The 22,105-nt window shown below is 42.6% G+C and overlaps 1 protein-coding gene across 1 annotated transcript in view; it reads right to left on the reverse strand.

Annotated features, from left to right (window-relative positions):
* Positions 1-212: 212 nt before the first annotated feature.
* Hspa4 (heat shock protein family A (Hsp70) member 4) overlaps positions 213-22,105 on the reverse strand; it is a 44,811-nt gene continuing 22,918 nt past the window's right edge. The window contains exons 7-19 of the mRNA XM_006995880.4: positions 21,637-21,881; positions 14,516-14,592; positions 11,984-12,135; positions 10,680-10,786; positions 9,146-9,279; positions 7,982-8,163; positions 7,043-7,132; positions 5,243-5,395; positions 4,411-4,536; positions 3,499-3,606; positions 1,173-1,292; positions 589-750; positions 213-454 (exon numbers count right to left, since the gene is read on the reverse strand). Of these exons, the coding sequence (XP_006995942.1) occupies positions 251-454; positions 589-750; positions 1,173-1,292; positions 3,499-3,606; positions 4,411-4,536; positions 5,243-5,395; positions 7,043-7,132; positions 7,982-8,163; positions 9,146-9,279; positions 10,680-10,786; positions 11,984-12,135; positions 14,516-14,592; positions 21,637-21,881 (1,860 nt within the window). The 3' untranslated portion in view covers positions 213-250. The remainder of the gene's footprint in view (positions 455-588; positions 751-1,172; positions 1,293-3,498; positions 3,607-4,410; positions 4,537-5,242; positions 5,396-7,042; positions 7,133-7,981; positions 8,164-9,145; positions 9,280-10,679; positions 10,787-11,983; positions 12,136-14,515; positions 14,593-21,636; positions 21,882-22,105) is intronic.

Raw genomic sequence — 22,105 nt, forward strand, 5'->3', positions numbered from 1 at the left:
AGGCAGGCGTTCAGAAAGACTAGCTGAGCTCTTAAACAGGACCATAATGAAGAGAGAGAGAGTGTGCACTCGATCTCTGGATCTACCTATTTAGAAGTCAAAATGCTCCATACATTACCTATACCCCACCCCCAAGATCCCCTAAAAACTAAGAAATCTCCAGTATTTGCTTGCTCTAGTTGATATTTAGAACAAAGTTGACAACTTAAAGCTTTATAATAGTCTGTTTTAATATAAACAAATGTTGGAATCAATCAATGTCCATCTCAGGAAGCTTCTTGTCTGCATCAGAAGGCACAGATGTGTCTGCACCCTGCTCGGCCGCCTGGGGGCCTGGGTTATCTCCTTGGCCGTCCACTGGTCCATTCTGCTCAGCGTGTTTTGGCTCCTCCTTTGGGGGTTCCACTTTGGGTTTGGGCTTTGAAATTATAGGACTGCAAATACTCGTCAGCTCCTAGGAGGGTAAAGAAAGAAAACGAGGATTTCTTGTAAATTAAACATATTTTATTTTGCATGATAATCCCCAGTAGCTGTTAATAACAAAAGAGCTGCCAAGAAAAGTCTAGAGTGCATAAAGTTGCAAACTACCTTAATTTTAGCTTCAATCTCCTTTGTCTTGACAACTGGATCCAGTGTCAGGCTCTGCTTGTTCTGCAGGTTCAGCTTGTTATTCATCCACTCCATCGCCTCGTTGGTGCTCTTCTCTACCTTTGTCATGTCGGCAGCATCCAAGTGCTCATACTGGTCCTCCTGCAAGTGGGGGTGGACAGCTAAGTGCCAAAGCGCATCACTCCCTGCCCAATACTGCCTTTCAAAAAATCCTCATTTGGAGCTAGAGACAGCTTGGTGGCTAAGGGCACTTGCTGCTCTTGTAAGTAAGACCCAAGTTCAGTTCCCTTCACCCACACTGGGCAGCTTCAAACCACTTCTAACTCCAGTCCCAGGAAGAATCCAACACCTTCTATGTGCACAAGAATAAAACTAATAAAATACTCCTTTAATCTCAGCCCTCGGGAAGAGGAGGCAGGCAGATCTCTGAGTTCCAAGCCAGCCACAGGGCTACACAAAGAAACCCTGTCTCGAAAAACCAAAATACAAAAAAACAAAATCAAACAAAAACAAATACACAGTGCCCTGACCAAAATCATAGAAAAATGAAAATAATAAGATACCTTGTTTTTGAAAGAGCTGATCACTTTCATATACTGTTGGATTTGCTTCCCTAGTTCTTCAAATAACTTTGGTCTTTCTTCAGATTCCTGGAACCGTGTCTTAATAGGCTGACCTAGATTCTAATAGGAGAATACACAGGTTTGTACAGGGTAGCTTACACCATTTAAGTTACAGTGCTACTACTAGGACTAAGAGTAATGGAGCTAAAGTGTCATTCTCTGGGTATGTGTGTGCACACACATGAATACATACAAATATATAAACAATACTATGTGCATGTATATTAGGATAAATGTTTCTCTAAACCATTACAAGTATCAGGCTCCTCTGGCTGCTCATGAGCGTTAAGTCAAGACTGTCCCAAGTGGAATTGTTTATTACTGCCCAAATCCCAGTTCTCACAGTAGGAGGAAACCAGAAGTTATCTGTCTTCTAAATGTACTTGCCCAACAATTTTTCTTATTAAAAAACCACACTGTAGCAAGCAGATCTCTATAAGTTTGAGGCCAGCCTGGTCTAGAGAGCAAGTTCCAGGACAGTCAGGGCTACACAGAAAAAGCTTGTCTCAAAAAACATACAAACAAAAAAGCACACTGGAGTAGCACTTGCTACTCCTTCAGAGAACCCGGGTTTACATCCTAGCAGCCAAACAGTGCCTCAGAACCATCTGTAACCCCAGTCCTAGGAGATCAGAATCCTGGCCTCCAGGGACACTGCACAGACATGGTACAAAAGAACACATCTAGGCAAACACACACACAAAAATAAATAAAACCTCAACAACAACAACAAAACATTTAAGTCATATTAGACTCTGATGAAATCACATTACCACTATTAAGGTAAAAGTGGCAAAATCCAGGGACTGGAGAGATGACTCAGTGGTTACAGAATTGGCTGCTCTTGTAGAGGACCCAGGTTCAATTCCCAGCACCCACATGGTGGCTCACAACTGTCTGTAACTCTAGTTTCAGGGCATCCAATATCCTCTTTTAGCTTCCTTGGGCATCAGACACATAAGTGGCGCACAGATATGCATGCAGGCAAAACACTCATACACATAAAGAAATAAAAAGTTAAAAAAAAATAAAAAATAAAAAAAGTGGCGAAATCCACACCCAGAGAAAATTCTCCACAACAAAAGGAGAAAGAGCAGTCTTTTCAGCACATACACGAGGAAAAGCAGAACATAAAGGTCAGCCAGACATGGATGAGGAGACACATTGGTGGTGCACTACATCTGGGTCCCAATGCAAATCCACTAGATGATCATTGTTTAGAAAATGAACTTGAGCCAGGCATTGGTGGCGCACGCCTTTAATCCCAGCACTCGGGAGGCAGAGCCAGGCGGATCTCTGTGAGTTCGAGGACAGCCTGGGCTACCAAGTGAGCTCCAGGAAAGGCGCAAAGCTACACAGAGAAACCTTGTCTCGGAAAAAAAAACAAAACACAAAACAAACAAAAAAAAAAACAAAAAAGAAAATGAACTTGAAAACTCAACACAGTGACACTGGAGATCTCTGGTGCAATGATGGTGCAGCATGAGGCTTTTACAATTAATACAGAAATATTCTGTATTAAACATAACCCAAATCACAGAAAATCTAACCCAAACTTGGAGAAATGTACAGAAAAGACACTAGCCAAGATGGCCAAAATGATTGGTCCTCAACTTTCACATGCTTGGCACCTCTCAAATGACAAAGAAAAACATTTTGCACAGGGAAGTTGGGCAGTGGTGGTTCGTGCCTTTAATTCCAGCACTTTGCGAGGCAAAGGCTGGTGGATCTGAGATCAAGGCTGGCCTGATCTACATACTGAGTTCCAGAATAGCTAGCTAGGCAACAGAGAGAGACTCTGTCTCAACAATAAACAAATAAAACCCACAAAGGCACAGCTAGCAGGAGCACTTGCACCCCTGCCAGGGCAAGCTAAGCCCCAGGCACTGTCCTTGAGCCACCCACTCTGGACAGCTGCAATGCCCAGTTCTCCGGAAGTCCACAGTGCAAAGCTGAAACAAAAGGCCATGTTCCGATTTGAATTTACAACGTTTTCCAAACAAAGACCTCAATCGGGGTGATACTTTATGTTAACTATCCGGTTTTACCATACAGGAGATGCTCTGCTTTCACCTAGAAGAGAACTATTCCAGGCCTCAGTAACACTGTGGGGGGCACGCCTTTAATCCCAGCACTCGGAGGCAGAGCCAGACGGATCTCTGGGTGTTCCAGGCCAGCCTGGTCTACAGAGTAAGTCCAGGACAGGCACCAGAGCTACAGAGAAACCCTGCCTCGAAAACCCAAAACAAAAAAAAAGGTCACTTACTTTTAATTCAGCCAATTTGTCTACATAAACTTGCTTTGGTTGGTCTTCTCCATCTTCATACAACCAATTTTCAGTATCCTCTAATTTTAAGGTAAAACTATTGCGATCCTGTAAATAAAGAAAACATTATAATTCTCTCTCTCTCTCTCTCTCTCTCTCTCTCTCTCTCTCTCTCTCTCTCTCTCTCTCACTCACTCACTCACTCACTCACACTGTAATGGGAAACATTCTAACAATAAAGAAAATAATAAAGAAATTCAAAACCAAGCTGGGGAGATGGATCAGTAAAGGAGTTAATGTGCTTACGATACCCAGAACCCATGTAGAAGCCAAGCAGGTATGCGGCTCCTATGATCTCAGCACTCAGGAGACAAGAGATGGGGGTCCCTGGAATAGGCTGGCTAGCTACACTAGTAAAAACAAGCTAGTTGCAGGTTCAAGGAAAGACTGCCTCAAAAATAATAAAAGTGGAGAACTGCAGACATCAACTCTGAGCCTCTACATAGACTCACATCCATGTGTACTCTTCACACATGTACGTTTTTGAATATATGCATGTTTAGTTTACCACTATGTAACTCCCAAAGAGATACATGCTTTAGTATTTGGGTTTATTTTAGGCATGTGAATGTTTTGCTTGCCCGTATGTACTTTTACCACATGCATGCAGCGTCCATGGAGGCCAGAAAAGGGTGTCAATTCTCTAGAACTGTAGTTACAGACACTGTGAGCCACCACATGGGTGCCGAGAACCAATCTCAGATCCTCTGAAAGAGCAGCAAGTCCTCTAACCACTGAGGCTCTCTCTCCAAACATTTTTAGTTCCTCGCTCACACCCACACAGTAGCCGGCTTCCTTCTCAGGTGTCTGAAGACCTCCCTACACACCCACAGTGAGGAGCGGCACACTTACATCTTCACTCACAAACTTCTCATAGTCACCACTAAGTTTATCTCTCATCTCGTACACATATTCTTCCACCGCGTTCTTGGCATCGTTCCGTTCCTTCTCCAGTTTATCCTGCATGATCATCTTACCCTGGAACAGGAGCAATAGATTAGACTCGAGGCCAGCTATGAGCATCAACTGACACAACTGAAAAGCAAAGAGTTTTCCCGTTCCAATCCTTTCAACTCTTGTGAGCCACCCCAACAAAACAGAGCCAGGAATATAACCAGGAAGAAAATTTGAAGATCACAGCTTTGTGGGGTTTGTTTTGAAGGGAGGGAATAATGAAAATATTAAGATATACCCACAAAAGCAAAATCAAATACATTTAAGACAAAAATTTGAGTGGCAGCACACGCCTTTGATCCCAACACTTGGTAGGCAGAAGCAGGTGATGTATCTGTGAGTTTCAGGTCAGAGTGTTCTACTGAGTGAGTTCCACGATGACCAGGGCTACACAGAGAACCTTGTCTTGGGGGCGGGGGCGGGGGGGGGGATCCCTGAAGCTGTTTATAAGAACTTTTTTTTGCCAAGCATGGTGGCACACACCTTTAGTCCTGGCACTTGGGAGGCAGGAGCTAAGAATTTGAGTTCAAGGCCAGTCTGGTCTATAAAGCGAGTTCCAGGACAGCCAGGGCTGTTACACAGAGAAATCCTGCCCAGAAAAACCAATCAATCAATCAATAAAATGGAAAAGCAATTTTTATGTTAGGGCCACCACAACATGAGGAACTATATTAAAGGCATTAGAAAAGATAAGAACCACGGTCTTAAAGGCTACACAGTCTGAATGTACCTCGTTCTCTGTATACAGGCCAACCATCTCTCGGTCCAGCTGCCACAGGAGTTGGCTCTCGATGGGCAGGTCCACAGTGCTGGTCTTCACTTTTGCCTTCTTGGCTTGAGGTGGTTGGTCCGTCTTTTTATCTTTTGATCCAGCTTGAGACGTCTTAAAAAAAAAAAAAATGAACAAAAACATACAGACTAACCCTACATTTTAAAATGGATCAAGTCAAAAGTAACTCATGATTATCATCTTGAAAATAAGAAGTGAATCCTGTCATCTCTGGAGTAGTACATTCAGGAGGAAACCATAATGGTGGTCATTAGGGGTCTGGGAAAGAACAGGTAGAGAATTTTATTCTATAAGTTAGAAAACAATGGCACTACAGTGCTATAGTGTAACCTCATGTGTATTTTTAAACTAAAAATGAAAAACAGCTAACACACCCAACAACCCTCTGCAATCTCACAACCAACATACAAAACACTTGGATAGCACAGGCTGGGGACATCAGGAGTTCAAGGTCAGTCTGAGCTATGTGAGACCCTGTCTCCAAAAAAAACAAAAAAACCCCAACCCAACCACACACACAAACCCAAAAAACCACCACCACCACCTACAAAGCTAGGTGGGAAATCTGTTCGATGACATGGAAATGGGTCACAGATTTTAATCACCACAGGGACCTGCCTAAACAGCAGAGACTGCAAAGACGGTGGAATTAGAACCTAAAAAAAGGTCACATTCTTAAATTTTTATTTGTATGTGTACATGTATACATGCTATGGTACATGTGGGTGGGGGTCAGAAGACAATTTGTAGAGAATCAATGTAATATTCTTTCCACCACATGGGATCCAACTCAAGTTGTTGAGTTTGGCAATAAGTGCTGGCCCTGCACTGGGGATGGAATTTAGCACTGTTACCAACTGACCCATCTACCTAGCCACACCGAAATACCTTATACCCTTATAAGGAATGGCAGTTCTTGCTCCCTAGCCACCTTGGTGGCTGCTCTTGGTTAGGGGCCATTCCACACCTCCATAGGAAAATAGTAGCTACAAAGACAGAAATCTCAACTAGAATACTATATATTATGTTGTCCCACACTGGTATTTATCACTATAAGGACAACAATATTCAATAGGGTACAGCATGTGGCACCAAATCAGATGTTTCTCAAATTACATACATGTCAGAACAGACTCATGAAAAATAAACCATCAAAATTGTTCTTCATGTCGAGTGGTGGTGGCACACATCTTTAATCCTGGCACTCAGGAGGCAAAGGAAGGCAGATCTCTGTGAGTTTGAGGCCAGCCTGAGACCAGTAGACACTAAGCAAGTACTAAGCAAAGCAAGTACTAAGCAAGTTCCAGGGTTACACAGAGAGATCCTGTCTGGGGAGGGCGGAGGTAGTATTTTCTACACACACGGACACACACATATACACACAGAGACCAGAGTAAAACACTTGACAAAGTTTGAGAAAAGAAAAAAACATTATCTTCTGTCTCACTGTCTGGAGAGGGGAAGTATGTACGTGTACACACACATGTACACACACATGTACACACACACACACACACACACACACACACACACACACACAGTAAAATACTTGACAAAATTTAAGAAAAAAAAATCTCACTGCTTCATCAGTAACAAATTAGCAACGATATATGCTCCTTTAACTTTCCAAAACACACTATGCAGTATAGCTAAAAACTCATAAGTAATAGTGTATAACCACAGTCCAAGGCAGCCCCAGGAGTTTGTAAGACATCAAGAATTCTAAAAGAAAGCCTGTACCTCCATTTCCTCAGACTCCGCCTTGTTTTCTGCTGGTGTTTGTGGCTGCTGCTCTTCAGTGTGTGGTTCCTCCTGGTCCACTTGCATCTTCTGAAAAGTCAAATTAAACACTGAAACCAGAAGATTCTCACAAAACACTAAGCAGCCTTGAATGGCACTCAAAGCCACATGGTATAGAATTCCCATCGACTCCCCAGTAATCAGCATACCGAGGCTCAAAACTCTAACTATGCACAAGTTACACAGGACATGAAGTTTTCCTCTGTGGAGTTCAACATAACAATGTAGTACTTGTCCTGCCCAACATGCCCACCCTTGTATGAAGTAGAGCAACTACAAGATTAGCTTTGTGAACCATAAAGCACTCAGTAGAGTGTGGCAAATACAACCTCTGAAGCAAGCTTGTGCTTCCCTTCTACATGCTCCCTCCCAGAGCCTTGACTTTGTCAAGAGTCCCTACACCAACATTTTCAAACTTAAAAACATAACCTTTGTACATGCTGAAGAGAAACCCACAGAGAATTCTTTCAGTAGCAATAATAAAGAAGTTTGTGGAGCACCTGAACCAAGAACTCAATGTGCATGGCCTATAGGAATGGTCCAAGATGCTATGGAGAATGCCAGTACCTGAATCCCCAAACACACCACATCTGGGGAAGAAAGCCAAGCTTTTGGAGTCTGATGTACAAAGAGTTAAGACCTACTTATCCAGGACATCTACTGTACTTCTGAAAACAAACTTAAGAGCATTTTCCTACAGTCAGTAGTAGTTTAAGCTGACAAATGGTCTGAAGGAAAGAGCCAATTGGAGTTCATTTCCATTCCAGTAAAATGTAAAAGTGGGTTGAGTGGGAATGTACAAACACACTCAGCAAGCTCTCAGTGCTCCTGTCAGCCAGTCACATGACCAACATAAATGATAGAAAACATTCAGGTTACCTCTTCTTCCTTTGCATTCTGATCAGTCTCCATCGGCTCCTCATTTTCCTCGGACTTGTGCACTTCTACTAAGGACGCACTGGACACACTGAAAATGCCATGGACATTCACCCGAACCTTGACCTTCACTTTTGAGCTGGAGCCATCAGACTGTGGAGTGACTTTCTGAACTGAAAACTGAGCTAGGGATTTAAGAAAAGATGCAAGAGAATGCACAATATAAGACTCAACTTAAACTTCCATATACTTAAGAAAACAACCAGGCTGTGCCAGATAGTCAAGAGCCCAATCCTACCATTTACTTTTAAAATTTTCCAGTTTGTGTCATTTCCTAAGAAATTATCACTTGTAAATCTCACCATTATACCAAATTTTGTTTTGGGAGTTTTTTTGTTTTGTTTTGTTTTTTTTCCTTTCTTAAAGCCTAAAGACAATTTTATTAGAGTTTAAAAAGAAAGACTACAGGAAAGGCAAGCTGTACATCTTGGCAGTTGCCAGAGAGAAAGAGAAAAACTCAGTAGGAGAGGTCAGCCCTATGGTGGGTTTCAGAGAAGAGTATGGAAGCCCAATGTGTTAGTGAGAGCATACCCAAGGCAGACAGAAAGGGATTTAGAAGTTAGCCCTTCCAGGTATGATTGTCATACCCTATCCTACAAATGGAAAGCAGGGCAGCCAACTCTCCACATTTGTGCAGGCCACTGAAGCTGCTCCTGCTCTTTATTCACATCACAGACCTTACAGAAATCTTGGTCTCTCTTCTTGATAGTATTTCCAAATCATAACCATTCCCAGTTTGTAAAGACTCTGGTCAACTTGGTTCTAAATTCTAGGATGGACTGATGCTGTAGAACAATTGTGTGATTTCTCTGCAAATCTTGAAATTCTGTACTAGAACCAAGCTGATCTCTATCGTGCTTTTCATCAGGACCATCTTATAGTCAGTCACCCACAATGTGCACTCAATCCAGGAATATTGCCACACAACACAAGACTCAATTAAATAATAACCACCTGACTGCTTCTATACCCAGGATTACAAACAGAAGATGGTTGCTTTTGGGTCATAAAGCACCGAAACTTCTGAATAGTCTGTATTTCTTTCTTTTAGTACTCCCAAGTAGAGACAAGTTTTTGTTACTGTTTTAGGTTTCCAATTCTACTTACCGATAGCAGGATCTGGATAGGGCAAATCCTGAGGAGAGCTATAGTAGGCCTCAAGAGTGAAAGGTTCCTTTCTATAAAAGGTGAGGACTTTGGAGAAAGGAGCAGCATGATTTTTGGGGAAGACTTCACAGTCACTAGGTAGAAGAAAAAGACAAAACCCCACAAATTAATAAAACTCCTTTATATTCCAAGGCTGGAGAAATGGCTCAGAGGTTTAAGAGCACTGACTGCTTTTCCAGAGGACCCAGGTTCAAATCCAGCACCCACATGGCAGCTAGTAACTGTCTGTAACTCCAAGATCTGACATCCTCACATAGACATACATGCAGGCAAAAGACCAATGTACATAAAATACAAATAAAGTATTACAAATTTTTTAAAAGATAGTCCCGTCTTTTCTTTTATTGGGGGGTTATGTTTCATAGATGTGTGCATGTTGAGGTCAGAAGACAGCCTTGAGTCCTCGCCTTCCACCTTAGTTGAGAATAAGGCCTCTGCTATTTGCTGCTGCCCATTCCAGGCTCCCAGCGTGCAAGCTTCTGGGCATTCACCAAACCTCATCTCCCACCTCACCCGAGCTTTACATGGGATGTGGAGATTTGAACCCAGGTCTCCGGGCTTGCATTTTACCCACCTATCTGCTCAACCCAAATTCCTGATATTCTTAACACTTCTGACACATGTATCATAGGATTATAATTACTGAATAGTCTTAGTTTCTTCTTGTTGGCTATTATTTCCAGGTTATTCAAGGGAAGCTAGAGAGATGGCTCAGCAGTTAACAGCACTGGCTGTTCTTCCAAAGGACATGGGTTTGATTCCCAGCAACCACATGGTGGCTCACAACAATCTTTAACTTCATTTGTAGGGGATCCAATGCGTTCTTCTGGACTCCTCAGACACTAACCACAGAGATATGGCATACAGGTACAGACACAGGTAAAACACTCACACAAATAAAAACAAAAAAAATTTAATTAAGTGCATTTAAAAAATAACATACTTTTAAAAAGGAATATACCCAATCAACACAAGAGGGCACAAAGTCTCAATGAGAACAAGCATAAAAAAATTAAATAACAGGGCACTGATTTATTCGTGTCTTTAAAAAAAAAAAAAAAAAAAAAAAAACCAGGCTGGGGAGATGGCTCAGAGGTTAAGAGCACTGGCTGCTGTTCCAGAGATCCTGAGTTCAATTCCCAGTAACATGGTGGCTCACAACCACCTGTAGTGAGATCTGGTGCCCTCTTCTGGCCTGTAGGCTTACATGCAGGTAGAACACTGGATACAAAATCTCATGTAGCCCAGCCTGATCAAATACTCCCAATGTAGCTGAAGACAGCCTTTATCTCTTGATCTTCCTGCCTCCCTCCCACCTCTCATATGCTAGATTACTGGGTTCATTATCATTCCTGACCATGAATTTATACTTTGTTTCATGTACCTGACAGATATGTGTATAAAGGAAGGATAATGTATTACCTAGATTCAACACCCAAATGAGTATGCATAAATGGCATTAATGATGTATTACCTTGACCCTTCTTCAGCAGGAGAATTCCATCTCAAAGATATTGGATATGCCACGACATCAGTGATAGAAAATTCTCTCACTTTGAAAGCAGGTGATAAGATTGCACACTAGAATGATAATTTCAGAAACTCCATTGACACATACAGACACTATAAATTGGCAATGACTTCAAGAGGCAATCTCTGATTTATTTACTATCTTCAGTACTAATGTAATGGTACCTGAACAGTTCTACAAACTGCTGTCATGGTCAAATTTTCTGTGGAACCTTGTTGTGGGACATTTGTTTATGCTGTGGAACATTTGTTTAATGATGCAAAGATGTGTTGCATTCTTTTAGGTTGCATTTGCTTTAACGCTGTGAAGCTATGTTACTGTGCACATGTCTAAACACCTGATGGTCTAATAAAGAGCTGAATGGCCAATAGCGAGGCAGGAGATGGATAGGCGGGGTTGGCAGGCAGAGAGAATAATAGGAGAAAAGGAAGACACAGCAACAACAAGGAGAGGAGGACACTAGGGCCAGCCACCCAGTCAGGCACGGCCTGGAGTGGCTGTCAAGTGGCTGGAGTGCAAAGAAAGTCATACAGAAATAGAGAGGAAAAGCGCAGAGGCAAAAGGTAAAAGAGATAATTTAAAGTTAAGAAAAGCTGGCTAGAAACAAGCCAACCTCAGGCCAGGCATCCATAAGAAATAATAAGCCTCCATGTGTGGGTTATTTGGGAGCTGGTTGGTGGGCCCCCCAAAAGAACAAAAAGCCAAAAGAGTAAGAGTAAAAACCATCAACAACATAACCTAGCTTTGCTTTACCCGTTCCCATGAACTTGAAGTGCACTACTTCACAAGACAAGACAATTCAACCAATCCCAACAGCTCTAGCTTAGAGTATGTGTTTGTTTCTGTCTGACTTCCTGTCTGTCTGTCTGTCTGTCTGTCTGTCTGTCTCTCTCTCTCTCTCACACACACACACACACACACCAGCTTTGTTTTTTTTGTTGTTGTTGTTGTGGTTTGGGTATTTTTCTAGACAGGGTTTCTCTGTGTAGCCCTAGCTGTCCTGGACTCACTCTGTAGACCAGGCTGGCCTCAAACTCAAGAGATCATCTGCATCTGCCTCCCAAGTGCTGGGATTAAAAGCGTGTGCCACCACCACCCCGCTTATGTATCTATCTTCTTAACTCATCTTCTAACACATTACACAACCAATAGCTTTTATGTACATCAGAATCTTACACCTTGAGATTACCCTCAGGTTAACAGGTAGCTATGTTTTTGTTATGACCTACAAACAAATGCAAACTCACCTGCAGGGCACAGCCTCGAGTGACAGCTTCGTCTGCATTTAATGTTGTACTAAGTTCTTTACCAAAAAATTTGCTGATCTTCTCTTTCACTGCAGGAATTCGTGTGGCACCACCAACTATCTCCACTGCATAAATATCTTCTCTCTTTAACTCTATGCCACAACAATGAGACATTTATAAAAGAATCTTTAAATCAGTATTTTACAATGAAGAAGAAAAGTAGTCAGAGCTCATAGTGATCTAATCCTCAGACATATTAAAAACTCTGCTCCCTCACGTCCCCATCCCAAAATACACATGCACACACTCTCAGGAGGTGGCCTCTGTGCAAGTAGTCATCTTGATTCTCCAGATAATAGAGAAGAGCAGTACAACAGTGGGGTCTGTAAGGCACTGGCCAAACACACTACACTTTGCCCTGTATAGGTCCTGAGTGCCCAGCAGTGTCACACAACCAACTAGCAAGGGAGTCCACATTCCAGCACATCAGCCACACGCAGGCCTCCAACTGTGATTTACCAGTCACGTTTCACAGAACCACCACTATGTCTTCAGGAGAGCATTTACAGACACTAGTCAGGGCTGGTGAGATGGCTCAGTGGGCTGAGGCACATGCTGAGAAGGCCTGTCCAATTGAGAGTTCAGTCTCCAGAATCCATGCAAATGTGGAAGGAGAACATCAACTCTGCTGCTTAGTTGCCCTCTGACCTCCACTCAGTTTTCAAAACAGAAACAGGCTGCAGCCAGGCCATTAAGTATGTGCCTGTAGTTCTCGCTGGAGGCTGAGGAAGGGGAAATGGCTTGAGTAGAATTCCAGAGCAGCCTAGGCAAGACACCTTCGACTCTTTCACCTCCACCTCAGCAGGAAAAATGGGGAGCATGGAGGATATGACAATCCCAAAGTCCAAAGCAAAAACACACCTGTCATCACTGACTTAAGACCCCAGGTGGGCAGTGGTAGCGCACGCCTTTAATCCCAGCACTTGGGAGGCAGAGGCAGACGGATCTCTGTGAGTTCGAGGCCAGCCTGGTCTACAAAGAGAGTTCTAGGACAGCCAGGGCTAGAGACCCTGTCTCGAAAAACATACTTTTGTTTGTTGTTGAAACGTTCAAGGACAGCCACTAGGGCTGTCACAGAAAAACCCTGTCTCAAAAAGACCCAAGACAATGCTGAGCTAACATTACATCAACACCCTGAATTAGTGACCAACAAAAAGGTAAACATCATGTCCAAAACTGTTTTAGTTAATAATGTATTCCTAAGTGAACCATCAGCCTCAAAAGTCCGAAACACTTAAAATATCTTATAAAATATACATGTGTTTGAGGCCAGCCTGGTCTACAGAGTGAGTTCCAGGACAGCCAGGGCTACAGAGAAACCCTGTCGTAAAAAACAAAAATAGACAAAAACAGAACATACACATGGTTTGCATTTCTTCCTTTGCTCATGTCAACATGTGATGTCTTTGTCCTCACTTTCCACTTTATTTCTTTATCTTTCTGAGGCAGTATCTCTTTATGGAGTGCTGGCTGTTCTGAACTCACAGAGATCTACCTGCCTCTGCCTCCTGAATGCTGGGATTTTTTTGAGACAGGATCTCTAGCCCAGGCTAGGCTTAAACTTGATTATGACCTTAAACTTCTGATCCTTCTGCACTTCCCCCCCAACATGCTTAAAATATAGGTATGTACTACCTCCCCACCTCCATCCTCTACTTTTTTTTGTTTTCCTAAACTATTTTATTATGTATACGTGTGTTTTGTCTTTATGTGTCTGTTCATGACATCCATCTGTGAACCAGGTGTATGCCAACAGAGGTCAGAAAAGGGGGTCAGCCGGGCGGTGGTGGGCCACGCCTTAAATCCCAGCACTCGGGAGGCAGAGGCAGGGGGATCTCTGTGAGTTCGAGGCCAGCCTGGACTACCAAGTGAGTTCCAGGAAAGGCGCAAAGCTACACAGAGAAACCCTGTCTCAAAAAACAAACAAAAAAAGAAAAAGAAAAGGGGGTCATGTTGATGCTCGGACTTAACCCTGGGTCCTCTGGTAGAACAGACAATGCCTGTTCTGACCTGAGTCATCTCTCCAGCCCCCTTTTCTGAGACTCTTCCTCTGAACCTGGAGCTCCAGGCTGAAGGTTACCAGGGAGCACAGCTGCACTGGGGTTGTGTGGGTGCTGGGAGCCCAACAAAGGCTCTCACGGCTGAGCAACAAGCCTTGACCAACGGAGCCATCTCAGACACACACAGCTAACCAAGGGCTCACTGACAGCGAGTTTATAAGACCACCACACAAACACTGAAAATACCTTTTAAGGGAGATTTATATCTCTGTGTTTGAGGCGAAAATGGGATTTTTTTTTTTTTTTTGGAGAAAACACTGTACTCTTCATAGAAGGCTTTAGGGAGAAGAAACATTCCAAAGAGCAGATAAAGCTTATTGAAGCATAGAACTGACAGTGTTCATTCAGCAAATAACACGTAAAACATTCCCAGAATCTGAAATACAAACAATTCAATGACGAAAATACTTACTGGATTGTTCCAAGACACTACGAAGTGGTGGCTCCACTCTTGCTAAGAGATCATCACACATCTCCAGAAATTTGCCTCTATTAAAGAAACAATAGGTTAAACCAATTTCAATTGTGTGTAGAACAGAAAGCTTTATCACCAAACATCAGGTAATCTAAGCACTGGCAAGGATGTGGAAACTGTAGGCGTGAGCAATGTAAAACAAACCCCCAAAGTTTGGCTTTCTATTTCAAATACTAAACAGAGCATTGCCACATGACTGCAATTCCACACTAGGTACACACAAACAGAACTGAAATGTAAGTTAATGAAAAAACATGTACACGATAGGTACAAGAGACAGCAAGAAGCTAGAAATCAACAATTCAAATGCATATCAATGGTACTAAGGAACAAAAAGGAACTGATGCATGGTACATCAAGAAAAACCTGAAAGTGCTGTGCTAGAAAGAAGCCAAACAAAGGACATTTATTACTTCATCTATATGAAATACTCGATATAGGTAAAACAAGACAAAAAAAAGTTCAGTGTCAGCTTGGGTAAGAAAAGAAGAGACAGAGCTGGGTGGTGGTGGCACACACCAGTAGTCCCAGCACTCAGGAGACAGAGGCAGGTGGATCTCTGTGAGTTTGAAGCCAGCCTGGTCTACAGAGCTAGATCCAGGAGAGGCTCCGAAACTACACAGTGAAACTGTCTCGAAAAAACAAAAACAAAAGAGACCACTAACAGACATAAAACTATTCTTTATGAGATTAGATTAGAATTAGAGAAAAATACAACTTCCATATATACACACCTTCCTCCCAGCAGTTCCTCTATCCACACCTTGTGCACAAATGAATACTAACATAGGAGTTTCTGCCAGCTGTCTACAAGGTCTGACAACAGGGCAGGCTGCTCCTATCCATTCCCCCCTTTCCTCCAGAATCCTTGGCAACAACACCAACTCTTTCTGTTTGCTTGGCTAGTTTTTGGTTTTCTTGGATTTTTTTTTTTTTTTGAACTATTTTGGGTTTTGCTCTGTTTGGGTCCACATGTCCATAGTTTTGTCTTTTCCATTACGTCATACATTTGGCCTCAGAAGAGTACAGAGCATTCTCTGGCTGGCACTTTCACTGAGCACCATGCTGGGATTCGCCCCCCCCCCAATTTCTCACAGCCTCATGTCTCACTCAAAAAAAGTGAGCTGCAGTGATAGCTGTTGTTAACTTAAAATCTAAACTAGACAGGCGGCGGTGGCGCACGCCTTTAATCCCAGCACTCGGGAGGCAGAGCCAGGCGGATCTCTGTGAGTTCAAGGCCAGCCTGGTCTACAGAGCAAGTTTCAGGACAGGCTCCAAAGAGAAACCCTGTGTGTGTATGGGGGGGGGGGGGGGGACACACGACTAAGATGGATGTGGTGGCTCATCTCTAATCCCAGTACTTGGGAAACTACATCAAGAAGAGTGCTGTTTTAGGCCAGCTTGGGTCAAGACCGAGTTCTAGGCCAGTGTGAGCTATAGAGTGACGGTCTCTCTCCCACAAAAAAAAAAAAAAAAAAAAAAAAGGCAAACAAAATACCTAATAAACAAGTTTTTTAAAAAAGAAAGAAAAGTAAAAGGTGAGGCTAGTGAGATGGCTCCTCACTTGGGAAAAGTGGCCAGCACACATTCGAGCCTAGCAGCCTGAGTTTGATAGCCATAACCCACAATAATGGGATGGAGAGAACCGGGGCTACAACTTTCCCTCCGACCTCCACTATCTATCGCACTGGGACGTGCATATGTATGCATACATTATGCTCCTTAGTATCCCATTAACCAGGTGAAGCAGAACACACCTGTAATTCCATCCCTCAAAACGAGACAAGAGAATGAGAACAGCAATCAGTCATTAGTATACATGGCAAATCTGGGGCCAGCCTATGCTACAATGAGAATCCACATCACGAAAACACAAATTTTTCTCATTGCCCTATTATCATTCCAATCTTATATATACCCAAGGCCCAAGCAAATAGTGAATATACTTTCTACCCTTAGTCTATTCTAAACATTTTATATAAACAGAGTTCTTTAAAAGTCTAACGACTAGCAAGTCTCAAGGTCCATCCATGATTTATTATATATCTTCATTTTATTACTTTTTTTAAAGATTTATTATTTTGCCGGGCGGTGGTGGCGCACGCCTTTAATCCCAGCACTCGGGAGGCAGAGCCAGGCGGATCGCTGTGAGTTCGAGGCCAGCCTGGGCTACCAAGTGAGTTCCAGGAAAGGCGCAAAGCTACATAGAGAAACCCTGTCTCGAAAAACCAAAAAAAAAAAAAAAAAAAAAAAAAGATTTATTATTTTATGTGTATGGGCATTTTGCCTGCATGTATGTATATGCACCATGTGCCCTCAGATCAGAAAAGGATCCCTTGGAACTGGGGTTATAAGCGATTGTGAGCTTATAACCCACACTGGTGCTGGGAACTGAACCCAGGACCTCTGCAAGAGTAACATGCTCTTTCTTAACCACTGAACCATCTCTCCAGCTCCCTATCTACATGTTTCAAACTGCCAACAATAATCCACGTAATGAGCCAAGCCACGTTTTGTTTATTCACCAGTTGATGTGTATGTGAGCTGCTGCCACTCTGGGCCTATTACGAATAGCGTTGCTATAAAAACATTTGTGTACACGAGATTCTAAATGAAGGCAAACTACTGCCTGCTACAATCACTATCAGCTTTAGAAAAATAATAGGCGGTGAAGAGGTGAGGGGGGTGCTAGGAAAACCTCAAAGAACTGGAACTGAGGAGGCCAACAACAGCTTAAGTCAGGAGAGGTTTGCATATCCACAGCGAGAGTATAAAAGCCCCGACAGGACAGCAGCGGAGAACAAACCTAAAAGCTCCCTTAAATGGAGATGCTGCTCAGAGATTAACTGTTGCTGTTTTTTCAAGAATTCATATGGTAGCTCATAACGACAGCTCCACTTCCAGAGAATCCAACATCCTCCCTCTTCCCATCTCTGAGGGCACCAGGAATGCCCATGGTGCACCTACATACAAACAGGCAAACACTCAAACAAATCTTTTGAACAGAAAGGAAAAAAAAGCTTCTCTTAAACGGAAAAAGAAACTGTAAGGAGAGGGGGAAAAAAAAAAAAACACTAATAACCAACTCCAAACTGGGCAAGAAGATAGCAGTAGAGTCAAAAAGAAGAAGAAAAGCCATTTAAGCGCTGTTTCTCAAGGGCTGGGGGTGGTGATCAGTTGTACAGTGCTTGTTTAGCACGCATAAACAGGTACTGGTGGCACATGCCTGTAATCCTAGCACTCGGGATAGTACATGAAAGAAAAACAAGAGCTCAAAGTCATCCTTAGTCAGCCTAAGATACACAATGACCTGTGTGTGTGGGGGGGGGGGGAGTTCAACAGGTTGGGGTGGTGCGTGCCTTTAATCCCAGTACTTGGGAGGCAGAGGGCAGAAGCAGGTGGATTGCCAAGTTCAAGGCCAGTCTGGGACAGGGCTACAAAGGGAAACCCTGTCTCAATACACACACACACACACACACACACACACACACACACACACACACACACACACACACAGAAATGGCCATGATGCAATGCTAGTTTTGGGAGTATACTAGCTTGCATTGCATTTGAGTTCCAAGCCAACCAGCACCAGAGCTGACAACTGTTTCAAAAAAGTAAAAGCATCTGGAACAAAAGCTGACAAGGGCCTAGAAATACGTATTTCAACTAAAAAGGCACAAAAGAACAAGCAAATCCACAAGACAGTATATTGACAGCTGCCTTGAGATTGGAAGGAACCCATAGTGATTGCCATTGGGACTGAGTTTCCTTCTCTTTTTGGAGGACAGAAAAATCCCATAATTAGACAGTGGTCATGACTGAACATCTTATGAACATGTATAAAACCACTACACTGGACATTTAAAAATGATTTTTATATGTCAAGTCTACCAACAGCTACAAAAAAAAAAAAAAGGAAGTGAAAACAAATGACAAATGAATGAATATTAGATAGGAAAACTAACCACAAGGTGTTGAAGAGCAAAACAAGCCAGCAGTAATTCCCTGGAGAACTAACAGAGAATGTCACATCCCAGACAGGCAAGGTTCCCTAAGAAAAGCAAAGCTGGAAAACACTGGACTATGACTCAAGAAAGCTTCATTTAGGCTGGTGGTGGCGCACGCCTTTAACCCCAGCACTTGGAAGGCAGAAACAGGTGAGTATGACGCCAACCTGGTCTAGAAATCAAGTTCCAGGACAGCTAGGGCTGTTAGACAGAGAAACCCTGTCTCAAACAACCAAAAAAAAAAAAAAAAAAGCTTATTTTAAGGCTGGAGGTACTGGAGATGGCTCCTAGAAATGGCTTGCACACTCCCAAGAACGTAATGCCAATACATATATGTTTTGTTTTTTGTTTGGTTGGTTTTTTTTCCAGACAGGGTTTCTCTGTGTAGCTTTGGTGCCTGTCCTGGATCTCACTCTGTAGAACAGGATGGCCTCGAACTCACAGAGATCCGCTTGGCTCTGTTTCCCAAGTGCTGGAATTAAAGGCATGCACCACCACTGCCACCACCTGGATGTTTGTTTGTTTTTAAAAAAAAAAAGGGTTTTAAGAACTGCCACATGAGCAAACACAATTCCACTTCTAGGTGCACACCTCAAAAAACTGCAAAGATACTCAAGCACCTGCTCACAAATGCCCACCTCACACCACTCACACACAGTTAAGGGTGGAAATATGTGAATGCATGTGAACTGGTGGTGGTGGATAAAGGGTACATGATATAGCCACACAACACAACACCATTTGCCAGAAGCGACAATTTACTGGTACACACTTCCTCATGAATGAATCTCAAAACCATCATGTAAAACACACAGCCATACACATTCATGACTCCACTGCTGTGATGTATATAGAAAATGCAGATGAAATTTGAACCAAAACCAAGAACTGCTTACACGCTCTGGGAATCTTTTTTTTTTTTTTTTTTGAGACCGAGTTTCTCTGTGTAGCCCTGGCTGTCCTGAAACTCACTCTGTAGACCAGGCTAGCCTCAAACTCCGAGATCCTCTTGCCTCTGCCTCCCGAGTGCTGGGATCAAAGGTAAACAACAGCAGCAGCAGCAGCAGCACCACCCACCACCCACCACCCACCACCCACCACCCACCACCCACCACCCACCACCCACCACCCACGGGCTCTGGAACTTTATCTTGCAGTGACTGTTTCCATTTCATACAAGTGATGCTTCACAAAACTGCAGGTGCTAAATACCACTAACGGGTCCTTTAAGTGCTTCACTGTGTGGTGTGTACATCCACTTTTTTTTTTTTGTGATGGGATCTTACATGTCCCAGGCTGGCCTCAATCTCATTTGATGATACACAATCAAGCAGCTGGCTGACTTAACACCTGGAGATATCACATCTATCCAGACTGATGATTAAATGAAGTGACACCTCCCCTGTCCCTACCGCATGCAGCAGATCCGCCTGTCTTTGATGGCAGGTTTGTGACAGCAATGTCTCATGGAGACTATGCTGCCTCAAACTATGTAGCTAAGGATGACCTTGAACTATTGCCTTTTAGTGAGTGTTTGGACTCCTTTACATTTGTGATGACACACATGTGGAGGCTCTCTCTTTCCACATGTGGATCCTGAGGATTGAACTCGGGTCACAAGGCTTGACAGTAATCGCTATTACTTGTCCAGTCATCTCTCTGGCCTGCTATTGGACTTCTGGTCCTCCAATGTATCAACCTATTATGTGGTACTGGTATCTGAACCCAGGGTTTCAGGAATGCTAACCACGCACTCTACCTACTGAACCACACCTCTAGCCTTTACCTCACTTTTTAAAACTAAAGACAACATTAATTCAGAAGATATACTATAATATTAAAGTAATCTAATCTCATTCATTTCAAAAATAGGTAGTCAACTCAAGACTTAAAAATGAAACCTATAATAGAGTCTAAAATAGTCTGTGTTCTCACATGTAGATACAATACAACGGGCTTTTTGTTTTCCACTTGGAAGGGGGGGTTGGCAAACAACCTGTTTCTTAACAACAAAGCAGCATTCAGGGCTAGAGGGATAGATGGTTCAGCAGTTAAAAGCACTAGCCACTCTTCAAGGACCCAGGTTCAATTCCTAGCACCCACAATGAGGCTCACACTGTCTCCAATTCTACTCCCAGAGATTCAACAGCCTCTTCTGGCCTCCACGGGAAAAGTGTGTATGTGGTCCAGACATGCAAGCAAAGCACTCATACACATAAAAATTAACATTTTAAAAATAGCATACAGGCAAATCGGATTCTAAACACATTCATCTACTTAACTCTTATAAACAGCATTTGACTAACAAATATCTGACACATACTGGCCTACCCTCAATCTCAGAGTCTCTCTCTCACACACACAGATGCACACATATTCACATATTGGGCGGGGGATAGTGGAGGAGAGGCCCCACACTCTATAAAGACAAGCAGGAGAAAAGGGTAAGCAAGAACAAACTTGGACACTGGTCAACAGTAAATACCATCTCAAATTTTTTAAGGGTCACTCAGGCTCCCTTTCCCAAACAAGTCATCAGTCTTGCCTGAATTTCACCAATGGATTTAACAGCCAAAAGAACATCTCACTCCCTCATCCAAGCAACATAATCAGACAACAATAACACTGAGTGTTTCTGAAACAGCCTTAAATGTCAATTACCCAGAATTCTTGCAGTGTTGTACAAAAAAAGGCTACTGCCCTCAAATGATCCTGAACTACTCAAAAAGAACTATTTTTCATTCCTTAACTAAATTTATCCTATTTAAGCATTAAAGCATGGTTCGATAGTTTTCTGAAAACTAGTAATTTGTGTCTAATGTGTACTTAACTAGTAACTTTCAGGAACATTTAAGTTACCAGAACTGTTACCAGAAAGTTACTAAACTTTCTGTCTCCATTACTAGAACCACCAGATCCAACTGTTACATAAAAACTGGGTCCCAGACAACCTGCAATTTTTAACACATTAAGCACCATGACTTCAATCATCAGTTACACAAAATGGAAGGTCACAGTTCATTTAACATTAAGAATTAATATGGTTACCTATTCATAGTTCCGGATACATCAATATCATTCATAAAACATTCAATGCTCAAAGGTAGGTCTGAAGCATTCGCACTCATCAATTTCTTGAGTTTCTCACACTCTTGAGACAGTCGTAATAAAGCACGGACTTTAGATTTTATGTCTAGCTTGTATTTCTTTCCAAATTCTTCACAGAAGTGATTTACTAACACCTCATCAAATTTTCTGCCTCCCAGTGTTGTATCAAAAGCTGTCGCCAAAACCTTCAGGGGAAAAAAGATAATCCAACAGTTAACCGATTTTAAAGTTTACAATGATGCATACTTTTAAATGCCAGAAGTATGTTTATCAAGGCTGAAAATAAGGCTGCAGCACATAATCCTTGTTAATATTACACTATGAAACAGGCAGACCTTTTATCACTGCCCAGTCAGTTGCTCTGACAACGTACTAAATAAACTTATTTTCTTTGTGGGGGGAAAAAATA

The sequence above is a fragment of the Peromyscus maniculatus genome, chromosome 8 (genome assembly GCF_049852395.1).
Source record: "Peromyscus maniculatus bairdii isolate BWxNUB_F1_BW_parent chromosome 8, HU_Pman_BW_mat_3.1, whole genome shotgun sequence".
In the NCBI taxonomy this organism is placed as follows: Eukaryota; Metazoa; Chordata; class Mammalia; order Rodentia; family Cricetidae; genus Peromyscus; species Peromyscus maniculatus.